The sequence below is a fragment of the Carassius gibelio genome, chromosome B20 (assembly GCF_023724105.1).
Source record: "Carassius gibelio isolate Cgi1373 ecotype wild population from Czech Republic chromosome B20, carGib1.2-hapl.c, whole genome shotgun sequence".
NCBI lineage: Eukaryota > Metazoa > Chordata > Actinopteri > Cypriniformes > Cyprinidae > Carassius > Carassius gibelio.
The window spans coordinates 8,099,986-8,125,481 of record NC_068415.1 but is presented as its reverse complement, the minus strand read 5'-3'; the positions used below and the strand labels follow the sequence as shown (position 1 = coordinate 8,125,481).

The window sequence follows — 25,496 nt, the reverse complement described above, 5'->3', positions numbered from 1 at the left end:
AAACCAGCAATTCGCAGAACATGAGGATTCAAGTTCGTCAAATCACATCACGCACCTGCAGCGATTCTGTGAGTGGAGAAAAACATAATAAAGCTAGGTTGTATATAACAAATAAATAGGCCGATACGAGAAATATATTTTTAATTAATAAATTAAGAAAATGAACGAAAAAACGCAGTTTCGGTTCATTTTGGTGCTGCAAGAAAGGAAACAAACAGCAGAAACCGATATCCTACTTTTCTTTAGGCTTTTTACAACTTAAGAAAATTTTTACAATTCTGATTATATTTCTGACTAAAAGGAGCAGCTGCTTTCACTGTTAGAAGGAAAAACTCAAGTGATTGAGCTGGCGCTGTATGTGTGCACAAAGTTAAACTTTGCTACCTTGACCATGTAGCCTGTTCATTACCATCATAAAATTCAGCCAGTTAAAGGCAAGACGAAAATAAAAATGTTTAAGACGAGATTTAAAATAAGCATAGCATATTTTAACCATGCAGCAAACTTTCTATTTTGATAAATAACTGAAAATAAATAAATAAAAGACTTTTTAAACCGTTTAACATTGTACTAATCAGTCAAAGTTGGGTTAACGGTTAAAATGAAAATCCCTCTATATATATATATATATATATATATATATATATATATATATATATATATATATATATATATGTGTGTTTTTTTTTTTTGATGCACTATGAATTACAGTTAGAGGTATTTTAACACTTCTAACTGTGATCCAAATTTTGAGCTGCTCAAATCTGAATTGAAAAACATGTGAATGCCTTTACATTTACATATGCAAGCACTCTATCCTGCCCCTAGCAACAACCTCCCAGTATGCTGCTATATTCTAATACATGTGACAGCAGACATACAGAGCCAGACCCTAGTCTGTCTGTCTAAGCAGGATATCATGCAACATTCCAACCATCTCAATGTCACATTTTTACGCAATGCTATAATAGACATCGACTTCACGGATTCTTGCAGCATATTTTAAAGGTTTTGATGTCATGATTGCTTCACACAATACTTTTTTTTTTAAGCCAATACAGCAGTATAACCCTTAGCAGTAGAAAGATCATGAATCATCTCAAGTAGTGAGGATACACTCATCCGCCCTTAGACTAAACAGAGCTCAGAAAAGTGCTGACAGCAGAGTTTCTTCATACCAACACATACCAACAAAAGCAAACAAAAGGTTAAGAGTTCACCAACAGATGACCATACATGATCACCACTAAGCCAAGATGTCATACTGATTCATCATTCATCAGTATGCCGAGTTTGTAATTTCACTAAATATGAAAGTCTTACAGTCTTTACAAATCTGGATTCGATTTCAGCTCACATCCATTTTATATATATATATATATATATATATATATATATATATATATATATATATATATATATTTTTTTTTTTTTTTTTTTTTTCATTCATTCTTTTTAGTATAACAGCTCTGAATAATAACCAGTTATTGTTTCTTAACAATAATTTTAACTTTCACTTCAAAAAGATGAAGGAATGAAGACTGTGCCCTTCAAATGTGGAAAAAGAACAGCAGAAGGCCATGGGGCTCTTGTGTTCTCTGCACTCTCAGAAGCAGACAGACAGAAAAATCCCCAGATCAGTACCACACATCATCCTCAGAATAACAAATGGAGGGAAGTAATGCGGCACTGAACAAATTCACTCGTTCTTCCTTAAAAACACAAAGGTTTCACCTTATGTACAGAGTCAAGGCATCTCCGAGAGGTCATGAGCTGAGATGTTAACTTAAGTTCCTTTTCAGAGAATTGAACCGGGACGCCTGCAATGCCGAGGGGTAGAACAGACCAAGCAGGACAAGCAAGAAATGCTAATGATTTACTGCAGTACAGACATACATAACATGCAGAGCATCACTATCCCAAACAAACACATATGGCTCCAGGTGACTTATTCGACAATCACTTCAATCAGCTCTGCAAACTATAACGACTGCACATGCCAGACGCCTGCTGTCTCATAACATGCATCTATATTTTCGATAATGGCTTTAAATGTAACTATCGGCATCGGCCCGATATGAAAAATTATGCCGATATATCTTGCCGATAAGAGGAATACATGAACGCACAGGGTGTGTAGCGATCAGATCCTAATGCCCACTCAGTTAGGAATTTTATTTCATTAGCTGATGGCCTACTTCTAATGAAATAAAAGCAAAATAACCAATCAACATTTAGACGGTTTCTGATTAAATAAAGCAGTAATTGATGGCATAAAATTATGAGTAGCCTATGTTTTAATTTGAAGGTCAGGAGCTTTAGCTTACACAAAAAAAAAAAAAAATCACAAACATTACACTTGTAAATTAATTCTATATACACTGATTTATTCATTGTTTAATGTTATATTTTTTTAAATTATGATCTCAATTTTCAAAGATTTTTTACAAGATTTTTTTTTTGACCTTTTACAAATGTTAAATCTTAAAATAAAATGTTAAGGTTAATACTGCATCTTTCAAAAAAAGGAAGTTGAAAAATATCAGCATATCGGATAATCAGCACAATCCAATATGTTCCATCCCCAATATTATCTTATTTGTAAATGTAAGACCTGCTAGTCTTACAGAAACCACTTTGACAGGTGATGTCAAATATCAAATTAAAAGAGCCAGTTGTATCTGTACAGTGCTTTTCACAATGCAAACTGCTTTAAAGCAGCTTTACAGAAAATAGTGTCTCAGTACCCAAAGCGACAAAAAGGCAAATGTGCCAGGGAGAAACATATTAAGCACATAATACGGTGATACTGAATAAACAGTTTTAAACTGTATAGACAGAAAAACCTGTCCCCGACTATACTGCTGAGCTAATTTACATAGATGGTGATGAAAAGAAAAAAAAACACATCACTCCCCATCTGTTAAGAATACATGCACATGCTGGAGAGTTGTTAATTTGTGTGTGGAGAAACCACATGATGAAGTGTATTATAATCCATTGATTTATTACATGATCCAACAAACTCATTACTCACAACACATACACACATATACATACATATATATATATATATATATATGTACACATACACACACACACACACACACACACATATATATAAACACACATATATATGCACACAGACACACACTGTATATGTACGGTACTTACTGTATAAGCTACTGTAACTGTTGATTGATAAGCACTCTCTATTTTAGTGCTCTACGCTCATCTCTGGGTTAAAAATAATTAGGTTGGTACCTCTGCCCATCCTAAATTTAACATAAGGTGGTTGAGTTTAATATTCACTTGCTGTAGTGATAACCTCAAGCCACTTTTACCTCAAGTTCTAACCTAAGCAGCACAAGCCAGAGGGTATGGTTTATAGTCTCTATTTTTACTCAGACTTCAGAGAACACCAAGATTAGTTATCAGGAAAGACATCAAGCATGATTACTTTTCCATATGTTCATGATACAGAAATATCCAGAAATCATATACAATAAATCCTCTACATGTCCACTAGATCTTGAGGGCCTCAACCGAGCACTCTCTTGGAGACTTACACGTCACGTGTCATTGCTGCGTGATCCAAACCTCCACCCGCAGTGAGTCTTCCTACTCCTGTTCTTCTCCAAAGCGTCGTCCAAAGATTCCTCGGAGTCTGAGGTGTCCTCGAAGCTGTCAGACGCCTGACGGGTCTGTGGGACTCAGAGAAGAGGCTGGGACAAGCTTCGCCGTTAGGACCCCTCCCTCAGGGCTAAATCAGGCAGGCTGGGCAGTCCCTTCAAGAATGCCCCCTCTCCCCAAAATAAACCTGCTGACTGAAGGGTGTCATGAGCTCACTGATATTTTCTTTTCTCTTTCACCCCATGTCTCTCATACATTTCCCAACTGGGGCAGTAGAGTAGTGACAGTTCATTTACTGTCCATTAAATCAAACCCAGATGGGATGGTATACTAAATCTAACAAGCACGAATGACGACTAGTAGTTAAAAAGTTATGCTTGCATGAAGGGCACAAGTGGGCTGCGAACCACAGGCTTTGAAATTAATGCACTGTTAACGCTGAATAATAGTTCTTGGTCAAGTTTAAGGCCCTTAGAGCTCATATTACATATATGAAATGATCCTGTGGTAACAAGGGTCACACAAAATTAAGAATAGGCTCACTTAGTTGGAATTTGAATTTAAATGGTCACATTGAACAAGAAGTTCACCTGGACTCACAGGAGCAATTCACTGAAATGCAATACAAAGTAATGTTTCTTTCACTCTGGTCCAGAAAGGTTAATTGAGGTTAAGGTTAGTCTGTCTGTCGTTCGTTCATCATTTGATCTATCATTCTTTCTGTCTACCATCTGTCATTACCATCTATTGTTCTGTCCAGTCTTTTAATCGGTTGCTCTGTCCATCCTTCCTATCTATTGCTTTATCCATCATTCCATCCATCCATTATTTATCATTCTATCTGTTGTTTGTTCTATCATTCTTTCCATCCTCTCGATCCCCCTTTTATTCCTTTCTATCAATTGTTCGGTCTATCTGTCGATCTATTAAAAATAACTTTTTTCAAAACTTTCAAACAAAGCTTTATCAAGCCCACATACAAAATTCATCTTGTTTTAATACATTTCACTATTTAACATTTTTAAGAAATACAATGTATTTTGATCCTACTTTGCATTAAAATTCAATTTGCCTCGATTCAATTGAGGAACTTTACATTTAAAAGGCAATTCTCAAGTCATTTCTGAATAGCACTAAACTCTGTACTAAACTCTGCTTTCCAATGCTCCAAGTGGTAAGGAACAAGAGGCTAAAGATTCCAACCCTTAAGGTCTATTTCCTCACAAGTAAGTACCCTCAGTACATGGCGTAGTGATGTAACTGGCAAACAAGGGGTTAGTCCTTCAGTCTGCAGAGGCTTTTCTAAAGTTACCATGGAGAGGAGCTCTGCGGTGAAAGCCTATCCTTGAAAGAGAACGCACAGGCCACCGAAACCAAACTGCAAGTTTGAATGAGCTGGGATCCAAACAGAGAGCCACTATTAAATAGATCCCTTAAAATACAGACAACCCTGTATCTTTCTCCAAGCTAACCTTTCAATCCTGGCCATTTGTTGAACCTGTCTCTATGGTGACTTGGCCCCGTCCATCCATCTGAAGAGATGGGACCGATAGACTTGGAGGGGATTGGAAAGAAAAGGGACCAAAACTTTTTGCTGTTCTCAGACTATCTGGGATTTGGTCGAAACATTCAGGAGAGCCAAAGTCAGTTCCTCCACATCTAGTTTGGAACTGTTGGACGTTTTTGTGGTGTTTCACATAGCAAGTAAGGCTTGGGTTAAATCCCATATTAGCCACCACAGCGAGGGCCTGTGTGTGTTTACTGAGAAACTGAGGAGCAATACAGTGACTCAAGCATGGAGTCTGGCAGAGCTTGATCGGAATTCTCAAATAAAACCCTCAGTGGCAAGAAGTTGTTTGCTAGCGACGGGGTGTTGCTACAACAACGTGAAGGTAAAGATCAATGGGAAACACAGTTTTTATGCTCTGAATAATGGGGCAAATCAACCAACCCCAGGTGGCACCACTGGGTTTTACTGGTGCTGCTTTGTACAAAAAAATATATTTTTATAAATAAATTTAAAAAATGTAATATCAGTGTACTATTTCTGAACATAAACAATTCGGTCCCTGACAGAAAACAAATAGAGGGTAATTTTGATCTGCTGAGCAGAAACATAGACGTCAGGTTGTGGCCTTCTTGTATCAGCTGCCAAACTTGTGTCTTGTTGTTGACAAAGTGCTGACTATTCAGCTGTACGCTCAGTTTCTCAGGAAATTCTACCGCAGCCGCTGGCCAACTGCATTCTGATCTCTAAACAACCGGAGTAGCCGATGGATAGCGCTTTCACATGCACTTTCCTTTCTGTATCATAAAGAACAGAGAGATGCTGTTACATGGAATCAGGTGAATATTCTAATGGAAAATTAAACCTTCCCTGTCAACAAACTTGCATCAGAACTATTTGCCTAATGCATTACATATTCCAGTAGCTTCTTTGGAAACGCTATACAATAAGGTTTCATGAATTATCATGAAGTAATGAAAAATACATTTACAGCATTTTTTATCTTGTTTACATTGCTAAAACTTTTTTACATTTAAAGTTCTATAAATTAACGCAAGCTAATGTATTATGAACTAACAGGAGTTAAAAAGTTGATTCTCCCAAAAATGACATTACTGTCATCCTTTACTCACCTCAATGACTAAGACAAATGAATATATATTTAGGTAACCAAATAGTTATCTGTTAGTTCATGACACCTAATGCATTAACTTATAATAATGAACTGAACAAAGGCTGAAATCAAGCAAAGAATATCTGGATGTCACATGGAACAAAATCACGTTTTGCTAGGCTGGGAAGCGGCTCCTGCCAACCTGGTCACGTAAAAAACAACAGGTCGCCCTCGGTGCTCTGTCACTCAGCTTACCAGCAGATTTCAACTGGTAAAAGCAGGATCTAGTGCTTCAGTGATGCTGAGAGCATAATCCCTAAATCTTTTAATATCATGTAGAAAATGTTCGGACAGAGGAGGAAAAAGTCATGGACAAGTGAAATATCTGGGCCAAACTGCTCAATAACAGACACCAGGAGTGAGCAATGTGACAAATTCTTATTTCAAGGCAAGTAAGCTTTTTCTTAAAAAAATAAATAAATAAAAAGTTCTGCTATATTAAAAACGGTTAATAAATAAAATACTTTTCATAATTTATTTCAAATCGACGTTAACATCAAGTTTTTTCATTATAAGCTTATAAATACTACAAATACCAACCTGACAAGTCCCAAGACTCTACTTGGTTTGCCTTAGAGCAGCTACCTACCCAGTTAACTCAGGACACAAGATCCATTGATCAAGTACACCTTAGAATATTGATTGTTCTGGACCACAAAACTGATACATTGCATTGATTGTGTGCAGTCGATTCTTTGGCACTGTACACAAAAGATATGTCTCCTTTAGGGCTGCACGATTAAACGTATGCAATTGTCATGCGTGTCTCGTCAGTAAAGCTGGTTCTTTGATTAGTACTAAATGTCCATCACCTGCTTTCAAATGGAGCAGCACTTAATACATGGAGCCGTAGTTCGCTGACAAGCTACGCAATACTGCTTCATAATCGCAGATGAATCGCATGCAGTTATGAACGTGATATTGTGTAGCTTGTCAGCGAACTTCTGTATATTAAGTGCTGCTCCATTTGAAAGCAGGCGATGGATATTTACCGCTAATCACAGAACCGGCTTTACTAACGAGACACGCATGACAATCACATGTGATTAATCGTGCAGCCCTAGTCTCCTTGTAGGAAACATCTCACGCAAAAAAAAATTAAAATAGAGGAATCCACACTGATATCCATGAGACTGGGATAATCTATCCTTCTTTCAAACACATCATCATCATCATCCAACATAAATACTCCATATTTACACGCATGAAACAAATACAGTGAAAACTTCACTGCTAGTTTAAACTAAATTGCGAACGTGAGTGTTCACTTCGCAGTAAACATACTGAGAGATGGTTTGAGATTTTAGCAGGAACAGATTTGCAATCAATGCCAAAAGTCATAAACAATTTCACGTGTAAATAAATGAAATGGACAATATAATGAGACGAAGCAGTAGATTGCCTGATATGTAATTGTAATGATAATGAGCCACAACACAAAAGGGCATCTGTCACGTGCAACTGAAGTTTTTTATTATGATAATGACAAGGCATAGCATAAACTCTGAAGCAAACAGAAATAATGTTCTCATTGCTACCCCTCCAGGTCCAGGGATGTGTTTGAGTCTTTCTCTCCCGCTTTCACTGAGGTAATCAAGTCCACATGGAGGTGAGAGTGAGCCGCTCCAGTACCAAACATGGCAATCAGCGTGTGATGAGTCATGCTGCCTTTTAAGCTGCCTTAACCCCCTGCTCTCCATTTTTCACTCAGAGAATAACTCTGGAGTCAGAGATCTGGAAGCTTGCGGGTCTCCACATTCCACTCAGAGCTGGAACTTTAAGTGATCTGGGTTGTTGAGCTCATCAGTATGAGCAGAGGCAACTCCAAAGAGGACAAAAAAAAAAAAAAGAATAATAAAAATAATAATTCACTGCATACTTTCCACCTCTTCAGGCTATCACTCATGGGACACAAAAAAACTGATGCAGAGTACAAAAGCAGCGCAGCACGCTTCAACCACAAAGAAACCAACAAAGAAACAAAAAAGAACTTTAAATGTAGACTTTTTGAACCATGCCAGAATTCTGAGTTAAGACGATCATAACTAGAATCAAATACATCAGCTTTCAAAAGGTGTGGGTCAAGAATGTTTTTTAAAGCTTTTAGAAAATATTTTTTGTGCTCACTAATTTTGCATATATTTGATCAAAATACAATTAAAACAATATTGGGTAATAATATTTTTCTTTTAAAAGTTTTTCCTTTTAAAACTTTTTTCTTTTAATTTTTTAAATATTTTTGAGACAGCAAAACTGAATTTTCAGCAGCTATTACTCCAGTCTAGGGATGTCAGTGATTAATCGGTGATCGATTGTCGATAAGATGTGCAATAGATTAAAGCTATCGATGGTCTGTTAAACTATTTAATTTTGGGCTGTATGCGGCTCGTGCACAGAACACGTGCGAGCGGCTGTGAGTGACAGTTACGGTATATAAACGCATCATCATTCATTCACAATGTACAAATTAAGCTTTTAATGTGATTTAAACTTTAAAAGTACATTAAAATAGAAACAACATAAAAGTTCTTCAACATAAATCAATAGAAATGTAGTAACTAATTAATTTCCACATATAATTGTTTCATATCGTGCACTTTGCAGGGCTGTGGGACACAGTGACAGGACATATAGTCTATGCATTCCTACAACTTGTTAATAAGTTCCTACGACTTATTAATTTGTGGCAATTGTCCAATTTTGTCCAATTGTTAATTTTGTTCCCTAAATAACCCATGATTTAACTGAAATAAGGGAACGAATTTATAACTCTAACAAATTCTTAATTCATGAAATCTTTCATTTAATTTTAATTTAAATAATTTCTTTACCACAGTAAGAGATGTGAAAACAGTGATTAAAAGTGAAAGATAATAAAATAAACCTGTGAAATAAAAGGGTTAGACTATGAAGATTTCGGAAAAGAAACAATGCCTAAAAAACTGTTTCGCTGCAGCAGCGCTGATGTAAGCAGTTAAATGTGCAAAGCAGTAACACGCGCGCCATTTGGGATCATTTTATTTTAAATACCATATGTTCGTTGAAAACATTGCAATTGGGTTTTAAAATACAACAACGAGCACCACAAAACCATTTAAAGAGGCGCGTTTAGCTTAGCAGTCTCCTTGCGGGATAGGAAACGGTCAACAAAGTAAAATGACCGCACGCTCGCTTCTTTTTATGAAATGATCATAATCACATCGATTCATTTTAGAATCCTGATACTAGCATTTTATTCAGACTAAAACCCCTTTAATTCAAGTGAGAAATGTTTTGTGTGTGCGGGGCTTTTGCTCATCCTGCCATGCCGGTGCAATAGACCGTTTCGCTGCATTATGGTTAACGATTAATTGATTCCTTGGTCGTTAATCGTTATTCACTGCAATAGACAATTTTGCAGCATTATGGTTAACGATTAATCGATTCCTTGATCGTTAATTTAAACGACGATCGATCATGGAAATAATATTTTACATCCCTAATTTTAATAGTTTTTATTTAAATGTATCCTTACTGAATTAATTTCATTAAAAAAAATAAAAATAGTTAAGAGTCTTAACTATCCCAGACTTTTAAATAATACTTAAACTACAAGGATATGCAAGGTCTGAGGTATGTGAAACTGCTTATGGTGCAAGGAACCTTAACTAATTTACAAATGACTTCAAATAAATAAGATACTAAAAAATTAAATACTACAAAAGTGCAGAATATAGACCCTTTGTTGACACGTGTATCCCAGGCATAGTCAGCAGGGCAAGAAAAAAAAATACCCTCAAGTGAAACATCCAGATCACAAGTAAAACAAGACAGAGTGTGATCCAAGGCACATTAAACAATAATGCTAACTGATTTGGCAGCAGTTGGTTTAATTAAATCCCAAGGCCGCAGGACCTTAATTACGAAGCAGAAGTCAGCCGCAGCCAAGTGACCCAAGCCTGGCCCTATGCTAAACCCCTCTGCCGTCTCCTGGGACAGCTGTGACCTGTATTCACTCATGACCTTACATCCTCCCTCCATTCAGTGCTACATACATCACACAGGTCAATTATCCGTATCTACTGCATAGCGATGATAGAATATAAAACATGAGATGTCAGAGTGAAGGCTTATCGTGCAATTCACATTAATAACACGTTCAGCAAAGTGGCAAATTTGATCTTCATAAAAAGCATTATGAAGTGTTTTTCACCCTCAAGATTGAGCGGTTACATCAAGTGTTCTTTGTAGTGAGTTTTTGAAAGAAACTAAAAAGAGTGTATCCAGTCATTCAACAACTCTATGGCTTTAATGGGCAAGCTGTCATTAATCACGCTGCGCGCTGCACGGCTCTTAAAGTCAGCTCAAACTCTCAAGTCATCCAAAGAGTCCGCTTGGGGGTGGGGGGGGGGGGGGGTTCAGCAAGACTGCAGGCCGAGCATTTTCAAGATATCTTAAAAGAAAAATTCCTCAGTGGAACACAAACATATTCACATTTTGGCATTTTCTTCTTGCACCCTATGGAGTGTGTAATTGATTTAGATAGTAATTGGTTTCAAAATAACACCATCTCACTCCATCATAGGCTTCTAAGAGGGTTTTATTCTTAAATATGTGACTGGAAATAGAAATCTGACCCCTTCAAGACAAAAACACTGATGTTAACTTTTTATCTCTCAGTACCAAACAACAGACCAACAAATACATTTAATTCATCACCACTAATCAGATCAGAGAAGCTGACGAATTCCCCATCACTTAAAAACAATTAACGAAAGCCTCTGTGTAGTACTTTTCATATATTAACATTTTCTTTGATAAAAATACATACTGCTTAGTTTTACTATATATTGTTGCATAAATGATCAATAACCATTTTTATTGTTGTGTTCCCTTTCACGATTAGTTTCGTGAAAAAGTTCAGAAAACGGGACATCAGTTTTAGAAATCAAATATAATAAAACTAAATAAAATTAGATTCATGTCTAAATAACAAAAGGTGCAAACAATTAACGAATGGTCAAAAAAAAGAGATTGTTTTCTATATATATATATAGAAAATATTTTCTATATATTGAGAACAAAGCATATTGGGATATCTTTCTTGCACAAAACCACTTTGATATTTCTCATCTCAATAGCGCCTTTGATTAGCAGAACGTGTCAAGACCACGTGAGGAACCCTTTCACGGTCTCATTTCTCTTAAATCATAACTTCTATTAATTACGAGCTGCTTAGCTCTGGGTCTAGAGCTCTTCCTTCGCTCTGCGCCGAGCACCATATTCCCTCGCGGACAGGCGAGAGAACACTGATCAAATAAAAAAAAAAGAGAGAGAAGCAGAGAAATTCTTCACATATTCACTCCAGGGCTGGCCACGTGCCACAAAAACACTCTAGAGGCCCTTTCAGCACATGGCCGGTGGGAGGATGGGGTGCTTGTGAAGAAAAGAAGGGAAGGAGAAGTAGGAGTGCTGGTTAATATTCTGACAGTGCGACACAGTCAGGCTGGATGCCGCAATGAAACTACACCAAATTTTTAATGTGCTGCCATTGGCCAACAGGAGCAGAGAAACTGCACTGTCCTCTAAACAGCCCCAGAGGACCAGCAGCACACATATATAGCTGTGTGATGGCAGTTGTAATTGATTTAATTGAACCAATCTGATCATGTCCAAGCAAATGCATCATGAAGACAGAATACTGGCCACCTGACAAACAACAACTAGCACATACTGGTGCTCTGGATCATTCTATGCATCTGTCCATGACACCCTGTTAGTCTTTATTAACCCTCTCTGATAGGGCTAACAGTTATGAGAAGGTTCTGCTGTTGATGCCTAATGAAAGGCAAGGACCGGTTGTCTGATGTTGACTGAGGCTCACCTGTTTCACCCACTGCTGCAAGTGTATTTGGGATTGACACAAAGACAGACAGAAAAAAGACAGCTGAAACATTTTCAGCTGTTTTACAACCTTCAATTCTGGCACGTCAATAGCATTTCCATCACCCTTAAAATTGAGCAAACTCAAATTGTGAATAGAATATAAGTCTAATGGAAATGCGTAAATTTCGCAAAAGCTCCTATATTTAGCAAAAAAAAGTGTTCATGCTCACATGAGGTGGGTTTTTGGGTAATTCAAAAAAGGAATTATTTCGCAAAACTGCAATTGAAACTTTTTTTTTTTTTTTTTACAGGTGACATGGCATATGTAAAATGTCATATGATTATTCTTCAATGTACTATAACCTCCAAGAAAGACTTCAAATGTGGCCGAGCTCAAGTGTAAGGGGCTTTCCCTGCCATTAATGCTTAGACAATTTACACTGCACATATCTGCGTGGCTCTGATACGGCCACCGGAGTTGATCTTGGCAACTGTAGTCAATGCTTGTGTTTATATGAGCTGCGCCGTGCTGCTTTTGTTAAGTTGAAGGCATACACTTGTAACACTTCCTATTAAATATAGCCAGAATCCTTCGAAATCCCACCAAATTCCATTGCCATGACTTCTTGTGAGAGAGAATGTTTTTTTTTTTTGTTGCATAACATCGGTTAATGGAAATGCCGTCATTAATCAACATTTATAAAGCATTACCAAAGGTTTGCGCAAATCTGTAATGGCAACGCACCAATTGTTGGTAACCAATTTAAAGAAATAAAACTGGCAGAGAATACATTTGCATTTGAGAGATATCTATAGAAAGCCTGACATGTCTACTTTTAAACTAAACAAGTGCCGCCGAAAACAAATAATCTGTGAGAAAGTAATCCATATGAAAACACTATGTCCGTTTTGCAAGTCTCCCTTCATTATCTTCTAATGCGACCACGACCACCCTGGCCGCACGCTCACAGTCTTCAAACAACACGAGCGCTGTCTTGCTCTCTCTCCCTCGCCCATATTAATCAATTGAGATGATGGTGCCGATGTTTTAAATAATTTAAAATGAGAATGTAAGTGTGCTCACCCCATTTTTGTTTGTAAGAATTTTTTTTATTAGATTTCATATCGCAATATATAAAATCGCAGAAAAATAAAATATCGCAATGTCATTTTTTCCCAATATCGTGCAGCCCTATATATATATATATATATATTTTTTTTTTTTTTTTTTTTGTAATGAACATCCCTAATACCACGTACACACTCACATATATTTATTTATTTTTTCATTATAGTAATGGAACTGCAGAAAATTCAAAAAGAAAAAAAATCTCTTAAAGCAGTTTTTTGTTTTTCTTTCTTGACAACAAACATGAAGAATATGTAAACATGGCCCTCTGTTAGAAGTAGTAGATAACACAGGTAGAGAGTATGTGACACTAATCCTGGAACAATAAATAAAGAGTTCAGAGATCCCAGTACCAGAAGTAGTGTAACATAACCCACAGACTACAGGAAAACAGCAAGAAGAAAAACACTCAGAGGTAATAAAGATGACAGCTGCTCTCTCTCGGACAGATGGGTCAACATAGAGACCACCTGTTCAGTACAAGCACACTGAGAGATTCCCAACCATAGACCAACAGGGGCAAAAGGGGTTAGAAAAAAGGGTGAGGACTTTGCATGAATGAAAGAACGGCCGTTATATTGAATCCCAAAGAGAAGATGAAAAAACATGGACCAGGGAAGTCAATTACAAAACTAGATAACCCTCCCAAAAAATATCCCGAAGAAAAATAAAAAAGGACTGCACTTGTATTCTCTATACTTTACATTAAAAGACACAAACACTACTCCACCAACCTCTGCAAAGCCTTGCATTTAAGTCACAACATCTGTTGCAATAAGGGTCTTTGAGCCCAGGGCTGACATGTGCTTCTTTCTGCCCACTAGTCAACCACAGGACATTGTATGAGTACTGATGTAGAGAATTAAATGGTGCCAACAGAAATTCTCCACACTTACTGTTAAAGATCTACACTAAAGCTAGTCCTCAGAAAGATCAACAAAAGTTACTGGCTGTTCTATTCCTCATGCTGAAACTTACATAAACAATTCAGAGACAATAATGATACACATTTAGCTGATGTACTAAAAATTACACTTCACTAAAATATATCCAGCATGCACAAAAGAAAAAAACAGTTGGGAGGAAAGGGCATCAGATTTTTGGGCAAGAAATGGCTGTAGTAATGAACAATGAATTAAAAAAAAAATGTAATCTTGATTTTCTTAATCAGATTTTTCTTTTTTGGTCCATTAGAAAATTATTTTTAAACAAAACTGGATAAAGTGAAACTTATTTTCAGAAGCATTGTCTTTCCCAAGTATCAAATTGTAATAAACAATACAGAGAAAAATACTTCATATACATTCTCTGAAAACAAGAATCAATATCTTAACAGTTTTGCTTCCAGTAGATTTTTCTCGGTTTAACAATGTTTAGATATTTTAACAGAGCTGACAAGGAGGTCACGGTTTAAAGCACATTCAGAGATGAACTGATGGCAGCTTCAAGTGGAACCAACATTTCATAATACACAATGTCCTTGCAACAGCTATTTTGTGCTGAAATGGAAAAAAATCTCGAGTTACAATACTGGAGCACAGCAAAAACAAGTCATTCCTGAAGATAAAGGTTTAAGTATCATGGAAAGAGAGATCTCGTATAATAAAGGTCAAACCTTCTAGTCAATTTCACAGTGATAACATACACACTGAGAAACACCAATAACAAAAGACAATCATTCCAAAGATAACTCCCCCCACAAAAACCTCACAAATCTCATGGCATATCAGCCATCCCACTTTTGAGTTTGTGGCACCTTGAAGATGATCCAACCTTCATTGAAAACAATAGATTTTGAACCATTGCTTGCATAAGCAGGCAGTGCCATTAGCACAGTGATTCAGATTAGGACATTGGTGATGCTGTTTTTTGTTTCAGGGATGTTCTCTTGGCTTGTGTGCTGTGAATGGCACAGCTTGAGGTGGGCAGAAGGCAGACGCAATGCTGGGTTCATTCATGCAGCTGGATTAGGGCTGTGCTTACAGATCTTTTAGCAGCACATGACACAGAGCCGCTGCATGGCATTCAAGCTGAAAGATCATGTGAAGCTTCTTAGCAGTGCCATATTAAATAGGGAACGCAGATGTATCCTTAACATTCAATCTGATATTGATAAAAGGCAGCAAAGAATGATTAAAGAAACACTTTATGAGAGACAAGCTGACATTAATGAAGCCTTCAAATATGAGAAAAGTGCATAGAAAAAAGCAAGTATTAGAGTCGACTATGCATAAAGAAAGAGGACTGGTGCTTGTTCAAGTAGGCAATTTTTGCCAAGTCCCAAAGTGGGGTATAACAGTATCTCATCCCCAGATTTGGCCAAACTTTTGGGCAGTTTTTACTGTTTTTGATAAACACTCTTCAGAATCCAGAAGTTGGCTCAGGACTGTTTTGTTAAACGCCCACAAAAGCCAGAGAAGGTTTTACAGCCAGTGTCCAACAATCCAGTTTCAGGGTCGAGCTCTATTGTTGCACACACAAAAGGGAGATGTTTTATTCACAATAGCAGGGCACTACATTGTGTAGGGCATCGGGGCCGGGGGCCTGGCGAAAAGGAATGCGGACCGATTGCCTCTCAACCTTCAAAGCCTCTATCAATCGTGCAGCTTTGCATTCTTTTGTTTATATTAAAACACATCGGTGCATCAACAAATTCCAAATTCATTCAATTCTGCCAAAGCATCCTAGTTGGATATCGTGTGGTAACTAGATTTTTTTCATTTTCTGAAGAAAACCAGCTTGGGTTAGCAACTCAAGGTGAACATAATCAGTTATATTAATTCTAAAGTCCCCTAAGATTATTTACACCATAACTGATCATTCAGGCACAAGATGGTGTCAGTAGAGGTTGTGGGAAATGAGAAGTGAGGCTTTGGTGTGATATGAAAGACGTAAAAGTACCATTGATTTTGATTATATTGATTTCAGTTATATAAGCTATTGCCATGGATGTTTGGGAGTATTAGGAAACATCTGACTGTCAAATGCCACCAGCACTGACCAATCAGATTCAAGAACTCTAAAGAGCCATGTAAAAAGTGCTGATGTTTAATACTGAGGATTTGAAAAAAAAACGTGATGTTATAGCAAGGATTATTTTGCTGATAAAGACTGGTCCTTATCCAAGTCTTTTTTGAGATAGCTATACAACCGTGCAAACTCATCAGAATTCTATGTTGTGATAACATTCACAGCTGTTTCAACACTCTACACATTAGAGTAATCATCCATGTCCTCCTCCGCACGCCGAAGTGCAAGCACCACACGCTGCCCCTTAAGCTTCTTACAAACCCAAATTTCACATCGGAAAAGTGTCTTTTTATTGCGACAGCAGCCTAAAGGTAGAGTGCCTGCCGAACAGCAGTTCAAGTTACTGGAACAGCTCCACAAACACAGAGGGACGGGGGTAGAAAGGAGGCCGTTGGACGACAGTAACTAATCCGTCGCTTGCTGTTGTGCTGCGTAGCATGCCATCTTGAAAACAAGATGAGGGATCCTGGCCAGATTTCTAAACCGAACGCACCCACACACACAAAACATCTTATCTTTGCTTCAGATGCTGTTATCTGTTCAAAGCGAAAAGGTCTTAAGACTTTGAACGGAATGCAGACATTGGGGATTCTTGTTGGTCAGCTTCACTAAGAGGAGAATTGTTAGAAAAATGCAAGCAGGTTGTAGATGCAGGTTGAGATGCAGCCAGAAGGCCACAGAGCGTGATGAGCACCACGCGCTCTCCAGTCATGAAGGCGTCCAAATCGAAAGACCTGGTTCCTCAAGGGGCTCGGTTGAGTGCCAACAGTCTTCGTTAGATGCTGGTGCTGCTACTTCAAGTCTGTCCATGTTTTCCTAGAGTACAGTTAAGTGAAGGTGAGAACTTCATGATATTAATGGTTGAGGTTTGGGAGGCTTTTTAGTCCCATTTTTTAACACGTCATTTCATTGCCTAAAGTCAAAAACCTCAATAGGCCCAGCATAAATTTTCCAGCCAGAGCTGTTGATTAATAGTGCTGATTGATTGCAATTTAAACACCAAAAGGTGGAAAACTGTAGCATTGTTCCATTCATAGGAAGTACAGTAGGGCCCCAAGGCATCGATGCATACTGCATAATGTTTGGAGAAAGGGATCACGAATAAGAAATGCTAACCAACTGGTTATGCCTTCCCAACATGCTTCTGATATTTTCTTGTTAATCAATCCAACAGACTTGGCACATGTAAAACTGATAATAGCCAATTTCCATGATCATGAGATAGAAGCACCGGTCATGTGTCAGTAACCATAAGTAGTTTTCAGTTTAGTTTAATTGGAACTTTAATTGGATCGGTTGAAATGCATCAAACAAAAGCGATGCACTAAAATTAGACTTATTCCTCTAGAATATAAAAGTTAATTTAGAAAAAAAAGGGTGCCCAGAAAAAAAAAAAAAAGCACATTCATGACCAGTCCACATTAAGAGAATAAATTGTGGTTGGCGTAGCATATGCAGCTAGTTAAAGGGGAAATAATGCAATGGTTAAATGATGCATTTCCTCTAGGGGAAAAGAGACAACGTGTCTTTCAGTCTAAAGATAGATCACTATTAGCCTTTCTGAGATGTGTAAATAGCATCTAGACAGAGTAGAAAATCATTCTTAATCACTTGATGACATGTATTGATTACGATGAAGCCATCTAAGGCATTATAAATACTGAAGAAAATTGGTTGGTATGGCCAGACTCAAGAGTGCCATGGACAAAAAGCTAAAGCCTTTTTCCAATGAAAAATCCTAAATAATAGCTCAGTGGTCGCTGCTTACATTGGATTATGAACAGGTGCTTACTGTGAGCACAAGACAAAGAAAGAACTGTAAGGAAACAAAGTAAGCAAAATAAACCCAATTAAAACTAAACATATGGTAGATAGATGGTTCGTGCTACCTCTCAACACTAGATGCAGAGTCAGTCAGCAGCATAGTGAAGAGGGTACATTTGGGTACACGCCACACGCAGAAGCAGCACATATTTATTTTGGTGCCCATGTTAACAGGTATTACAGTCCACACTGACCACACAAGCACTGTGCAAGAAGAGTTTCAGTCTTGATCTTGTTTTTACCATGCTTTCTGTTCTAAACTTAGCAGAAAACACTAAGAGAAATGTAATGCAGTCATGCAGAAACAAAGCCAATTATTGTTTTGTTTTTTAATTCGATTACTGGTATCAGGTTTTGCAACATTTCAACAAATCAAACAATTTATGCAGTTTAGATTTTGCACTTTACGACAATCAAGTTTGTAATGATTCTCAACTGCCAAGTTGAGATTAAATTATTCATTTATTGCAGTAAGAAAGACAAAAACACTTTAGTTACCTAGAAATTGCATTATTTTTACTTCACTTATGCACCGAATGCATTAGCAATATGAAACAGGACTTAGATAGAAAACAGTGCTGTGCTCCGCTACCTGACAACAAGGCCTTATGCAAACGCAACAGGAACTGTAGTGTATCTGAGACACTATCAAGCCTATTTTAAACACTCTGGAAGGCTTATCGGCCTTAAAGTGGCCATAAAGCATCTGGGAGACGGTGCGGACAGAAGAGGTAATCAGAATCGCTCAACTTGATGATTGCCACTGAATCTTTTCACTGAAAATTCAAGCTGCAGAGAGCCATGATAGCAGGTGTGATAGCAAAAAATAAATGAACTCCCAAAGTGACTGAATTTAGAAAAGCAGCAATGATAAAGGATTTGTGAAGACTACTCAAATGCAGCATTGAGCGATTTGTTCATAAGGGACCTACAAAGCCATAACAGATTGCAAGATTTCACAATCACATGCAGATCTGGAGCTAACAGGCATTTCTTCCTCTAAACTCAAGGACGGGGTCACCATCATTTTATGACTAGTTCTGTCTGATAGCAACAGACTATCCAAAAGATATCTATGATGGAGACGGAACTAGGCTAGAACCAAAATATTATTCCTATAATGCAGATCAAACCAAGACAATAATAATATACCCACTTATTCGTTGCTCATCCGTCTACTGAAAAGCAAGCTTCGTCTGCTATAGCCCTTAAAATTTCTAAGTGACTGTGGGCTTAAAATCGTGCTTCAATGTCTCATTAACTAACAATGAGCGTTGGGGGAAATTATACTGTCATCTTTTTTTTATAATATTGGTTGCAAATGTGCCATCACTGTTACCTGAATAATAATGGAAACGGTAAGTTCATGTTCCATTTGAGAGGCATTTCTTGAGAATCAACAGGACGACTGAATTCAGCTACACTGTTCAAATCAATCTATGCAGCATTACAGAAACAATCTAAGCAAGTATATTGCAATAATATACATACTTTGTGTGTGCAACATTGCATGTAATGAAACTTAGTCCATTACGGTAAGAAAATGATGTCAAGCCAAGCATTGATATTCAATGACATTATAAACTCGCTTTAAACAAAATACAAATCAGTGGTAATCCAGTATGATTAAATGCATTCTTGATTGCTTTTGCTTTATCTAAATCCCTCTAGAAACAACTTGGGGTCTGTGGTAAGTGAGGAGTGCAACAGGATGAGTCTGAGCCACTGACGTCAAAGATAAAGAACTTTTATAGAGAGCTCTGTATCTAAATGAGAGATGAAATGGAAAATCTAATGGGTGACAGGGTGTAATAGAGAGATAGTGCGTCTACCTCATCTGCACCACCACCCCAATCTCCACCAAAGAGAGTAATTACATAAGAAGAAAAGGAAGAGAAAATTTTAAATGGCCCCTTCAAAATGATTGTGCTCGCGTATTATTCTGTTCTGATTAGGCATGAATATTCTGAAGGGGCTTGAGTCCTTTCTAATGGTATATAGTTACAGCAGGAGCATACTAATGAATTCATAAAGACACTTTCACCTCTACAAAGCCCTGATGGGGCATAAAGATCAGAACAGCCTGATTTGGATTTTCCTAAACTGTCTGAAAAGATACAAAAGTGCTCAAGACAAAAGTTGAGTTGATTCTGATAGACTTCAGTTAACATGCACTATAATGAAAACACATGACCCACATTATTCAAGTACGTGGCTATTTTCATGATCTATGAACCAGACAGCAGTGTTACTAACTTGGACTTCGTGGAACTTTGGAAATCTTGGAACAAGTCTTTCAGGGGGTTGGTTAAACTTAGTTACTAGCCTCAAACATAAATTACCAGCCACAAGTCTGGACATACTCATTCTTTACTACCACTTTTTCCACATTTAAGGAAAAGAGTAAAGTCAACTATTAAACAACAAAATAGAAATTATGCTTTTTAACAGCACTGATGAAGTTCTTATGATGGTCATAAGCTAAAAACTACATGAATAATATTTTTGTAAGGTAATGCAGGGTTAAGCACTTTTTTTAAGACCACAAAAAGTGTCCAAACTTTTGATTGTTAGTGAAAAAAAAACAAATCTAAAAAAGCTAATCAATGGATTTGATTCACAGAAAGATTGATTATATCAGGTTCCTTCCTCACACACATAATAAACCTATGGTCGTGTCACACAATTAAAAGCTCGACACTTCCCAACACATGCTCGTGAAAAGTAAGGGGGAACAGCCTGGGTCTAAAAACACACAAACCACACCTGTTATGGCTAACAAACATGAACATTCGCCTCCGCTCAATCGCCCTCCTGAGCGAGAGACAATCCTGTTTTTGACACAAGAAGCAACCCACATACATCTGAGGTGCTTTACTATGCAACGCCACAGTTCGTGGGAAGACAGGACAAATAATACAGAAGAGATTCATCTAAACCTAAGGGGAAGGTTACATCACATCATCCGAACTCCGCTTTAAGGGCAGCTCGTTTCTGATGAACAGCTGGCTTGTTCTTCATGTGTCTTCAGCAGGAGTGTGGGAGGAAGTACTTTGTGATTCTGATCATCAAAGCAAGGCTTGAACATTTTAACACATGCTCTCACAAGATCACCAGACACTTGAAACATGCCTACAATGTGATGCAATGAATCCAATATTGAATCAACCAGTTATTAACAAAGAGTCTAGTGCATATTAGTGTATAAAAAAATGAAAGCCAACAGACACGAAATATATATATATATATATATATATATATATATTTCAATATAATAAAAGGAGGAAAGACTAAAATGGCATCATCATATGAAATGAACCCAATGTGTTAAAACACTTATGTTTCTTTTCTTTGTAACATGAACAAAAGTGTCACATGAATACGCTTATATAATGAATCCTAAACAAACAGGATTTCTATAGTTTAGTGCAGAGCAAAACTTGTCTATTTACAGGATTGTTCTAAACTGAAATGCACGCAAGTGTATGCACGTCTTTTCCTCGTACCCGATGTGAAGTATGAAGCAGAGCTTAACCTGATTTTACTAATTGGTCAATTTAGCAGTGAAAATTTGAGAGATTAATTATAACAATACTATCAATTAAGAGACTAATGCAACGACAATCCACATAGTGAATCGAATTCATTTAAAACAACTATTTGTTTATGAATTATTTATAAGATAACGCGTATAGCAAATAGCACGTACAAAATGTTCAGCTCTCTCTCAATGTATCGTGATCTTGATTCGCTCTGGGTTGAAATTAAACAAAAAATGTTCTTACCTCATGGTGATTTCTGCGCTATATGTTCGGCGTTATATAATTTCAGAGAGTTTACAAAGTTCGCACTTGATCACAAAAGATATGAATGAAATGCCGCAGGACAAGATATAGTTTTTATCCCGCAAAGTAAAAAAATAAAAACTAAAGTAAATTAAAAAAAGAACTCGGTCTACATGATCTACCACATTGCACCCCTTTTGTGGATGCTGCAGCGCAAAAAAAATGTAAGTGAGAATATAATTCTCTGTTTGGTCTTGCAAGCGCCTGATCTTCTAATAGCGGCAACGTGCCACTGGGATCCCCTTCTACAGCCACAGCAGCGACGCAGAGCTTTACTGGGCTACGTCACCACGCAACAGACGCACAGGCCACGCCCCCATATATATTTTTTAGCTATATAATATTTGTACAAGAATACACAAATTCTTGATAAAAAAAACGGAAATTAATCAATTAAGACAATATTAATTAAAAAGTAACATATATAAATGCCAATGTCGTCTTTCCAGCTAAATAATTAAAGACTATATTTGATAATATTTATTCAAGCCTTCACCATTTTAAAATGCTTGACATGGGTATGTCATCTGACTATGATCTGTCTGCTGTCACCTGTTCATAAAGGCAACCAATAGTGTGCTCGCATTGATGACAGAGGTAATGGATCTGATGGTTCATCACAAGTGCTCAAACCGTGTGACTTGAGCAGGGTTAAATCCACGTATCTCACTTACTAGATAGATCAACTACCACTGTCACTCGTGCATCTCCGATTCTGAACTGTGGTACTTACATGGGAATAAATATGTGGTTTGGGTATATGACTGAAGGCAAAATAAAAGGGATAAATTTGGAATACAAATTCAAAGTTGTGTGTAATGCAACTTTTAAAAGATATACACTGCCATCTACTGGTGCACTTTTACAGAGTTTAGTGTGCAGGCTTATTTGAACAAATCAATATTCTCGTTTTTCTTTCTGTGTATCATATCGTTGCTTTTCAGACAATATTTAGAGGTTAATACAATACTTCAATAATGAATTATATGTGCAATGTACATCTTTTAAAAGTCTTATGACGTTAAAAAAAAACACATCAATCTGCACATATATTGTTTTTCAAGACAATTACGATCGTTCTCAAAGACAAATAATATACTGTAAAACAGTTCTCATTTATTCCTCTTCTAGGACTCTAGACTACACGTCACTTTAACAGCCTTTCAATGGATATTTACGGGAAAGTAGGGAGTATTTGGATAGGACGTTGTGTACCAGCAGGGAGCGCTCTGGGGCTCAAAAAGCCCCCAGAAATGATCTTCTGAGCCGCGTTCAAATCGCAGGACGTTTTGAGTCCTACTAGGACTCATGTGTAACTAGAACGTGTAATCGTTTTTTAAAAGCTGTTATTTTAATGGATATGTAACTAGAATAACTATTGAACTCCGATTTAGCAAGAACTACAAAATTATTTTAAATACAGTCATCACAAATAACGATGATTGGCCCAGCCTGACCTGCGCTGTAAAATGTATCAAGTACCACATGACAACGCGGCCACTAAGCTCCGCCCCTCTTTCCACTTGTTTTACGCATAGACAGTAAAAGAAATGGACACAGCGACCCCATTGGAACTCAATTGAGACAAATGAAGCCCAGTTTTAGCGTTTTTTAGCACTTCCGTTTCTGACGCGCAGACTCAAACGAAGCTTGACGACGTCAGCAACCTGTCTGCCCAGATGTAAATCTTCTAGTGGCTGTGCGTGCAAACTGCCATCGTTAATCTTGCAGAGACGGCGAGCTTGAGCGGGGAGTTCTTTGTCGTGAGTGAGCAGGAGTAAGTATTCTGATTGATTATTTTGTATAGTATTTTAAAATGTAACGCCAGTACGCCATATTAAGTTAATTGCCTGCGAGCTTCTCCTCCTGTCTGTACGGTAATGCGACAGCGAGCCGAGTGGTTATGACGCAATCGTTAGCCTATTTTTTACAAAAACTGTTTATACGGGGCCATAATGTAACATAGAGGGTAATGGAGCCCTTTATACATTGTCGTGTATCTTTAGAAATAAATAATGGACAAACAGAGTCTTTAAACGCCTCAGATGTAAAGTTATTCGCTGTCAAAGTGACGCCAAAATGAATGGGAGTCAATGGGAATGCTAACGCAAGTGAAGTTCTGCTAAAAGATGGCAGCCCCCACCCGACTTCAACTTCCGGTCGAGTTCCTTGCCCCTTGGTTTTACGTCACTCGCGCATTCTATTCCTATAATAAACCAATCGCGACCCTCAATTCCAACAAGTACCCTACGTGTTATGTACGCATCAGTGTGCACGTTTTCTATTGGCGCGTTCAGCTGCTGACCAATCAACGTGCGTTTTCAACGACTAAAGGTGGCCATATTTTATGCCACCTGGGTTTTGCTTCAAACAGCTGTATTTTGCCTCGCCGCTAAAATATTTAATAACATTCCCTATATTTAGTTTATTACATCATGCCTTATTATCAGACGTGGGAAGAGTTTGCGCGAGCTGCAGAAAAACTTTATTTGACAGATCCGATGAAGGTAATTAATTAACAACCTCTTAGTTACAGGCTACAAGCACAGCTCATGTTCACATATTTTAGTCAAAGAGCAACTTATTAGTACTGTTGAAATGTGATCGGTGTGTCGTAGAAGCATCGTGTATATGTGCCCCTAAATTAAAGTGTCAAGCAGAGAATGGCTGCAGAATTCAAGCCTGAAACGTGCTGATGCACTGTAACTGTTTTGTGAATGTTGTTTATTCAGGTCAGAGTGGTTCTGAAATATCGACACTGTGATGGAAATATCTGTATGAAAGTCACAGATGATTCTGTGGTAAGTTTTGAGCCTTTTAAGTAGACTGCTTTGTTTGTGGTCTTGTGTAGAAGTTGTTATATTCACTATATGTTTTCTTTCAGTGTCTGCAGTACAAAACTGACCAGGCTCAAGATGTAAAGAAGATTGAGAAACTGCATGGGAAACTGATGAGATTAATGGTCTCCAAAGAGTCCCACAGTGGAGCCATGGAGACGGACTGAGTGAATCAAATGAACCGTTGGGATTGCATGGACAGTTGTTTGTTACTCAGTCCGACTGACAATGAAGAGAGAAAGAACCACAGGAGGTTGGAGATGAAGTTTGGGGGATGTTTATTGACTAATACTGAGGATGTTCATATTATGCTTGTTTGGAGAGCAAACCGCAAGAGCATCCTACAAGAGGCCGGTTTTTGTGGCCCTGTTTGGAGGACAGACAACGTTGTAGTGATTATACCGCTGTTTTCATTTGGTCTATTACTTAATGTTTGGAGAAAATAAGTTTTAACTGCATCAAAAATAAAAATAAAAATATTTTTTTGAAGCAGGACCTTCTTAATTTCTTAGATTACAGTAAAATTTCAGTTCTGAAGTTTGTATGTCTATTCATGATGTACAGTGAACCTTAATAAATGTCTATTTTTTTTTTCTCAACTTTCTTCTCAAGTATTACTCTCTGTAAAACATTTAATGAGTGCCTTTAAATG

General features: G+C 37.5%; 2 protein-coding genes across 4 annotated transcripts in view; one reads left to right on the top strand and one right to left on the bottom strand.

Moving 5' to 3' along the window:
- Positions 1-22,269, bottom strand: part of LOC127984225 (protein enabled homolog) — an 88,895-nt gene extending 66,626 nt beyond the window's left edge. Inside the window, exon 1 of one of the 3 annotated variants that reach the window (XM_052586768.1) lies at positions 21,948-22,269. In XM_052586768.1, coding sequence (XP_052442728.1) covers positions 21,948-21,952 — 5 coding nt within the window. In that variant the 5' untranslated portion in view covers positions 21,953-22,269. Of the gene's footprint in view, positions 1-3,569; positions 3,734-21,947 lie in introns of those variants that run through there. The other 2 variants (XM_052586773.1, XM_052586767.1) reach the window with 2 other exon arrangements.
- A 2,060-nt stretch (positions 22,270-24,329) lies between these two features.
- LOC127983839 (signal recognition particle 9 kDa protein-like) lies at positions 24,330-25,443 on the top strand. The gene is made up of 3 exons (XM_052586197.1): positions 24,330-24,514; positions 24,740-24,808; positions 24,892-25,443. The coding sequence occupies exons 1-3, from the start codon at positions 24,443-24,445 to the stop codon at positions 25,009-25,011; spliced, it is 261 nt and encodes an 86-aa protein (XP_052442157.1). The 5' UTR covers positions 24,330-24,442; the 3' UTR covers positions 25,012-25,443.
- Positions 25,444-25,496: the final 53 nt, after the last annotated feature.

What these genes read in the sequence shown, in the direction of transcription:
- LOC127983839 (XM_052586197.1), top strand. Translation starts at nt 24,443, where the DNA reads ATGCCTTATTATCAGACGTGGGAAGAGTTTGCGCGAGCTGCAGAAAAA. An exon ending in ATTTGACAGATCCGATGAAG is followed by an intron (nt 24,515 to 24,739) that starts GTAATTAATTAA and finishes TTGTTTATTCAG; the next exon opens with GTCAGAGTGGTTCTGAAATA. An exon ending in AAGTCACAGATGATTCTGTG is followed by an intron (nt 24,809 to 24,891) that starts GTAAGTTTTGAG and finishes GTTTTCTTTCAG; the next exon opens with TGTCTGCAGTACAAAACTGA.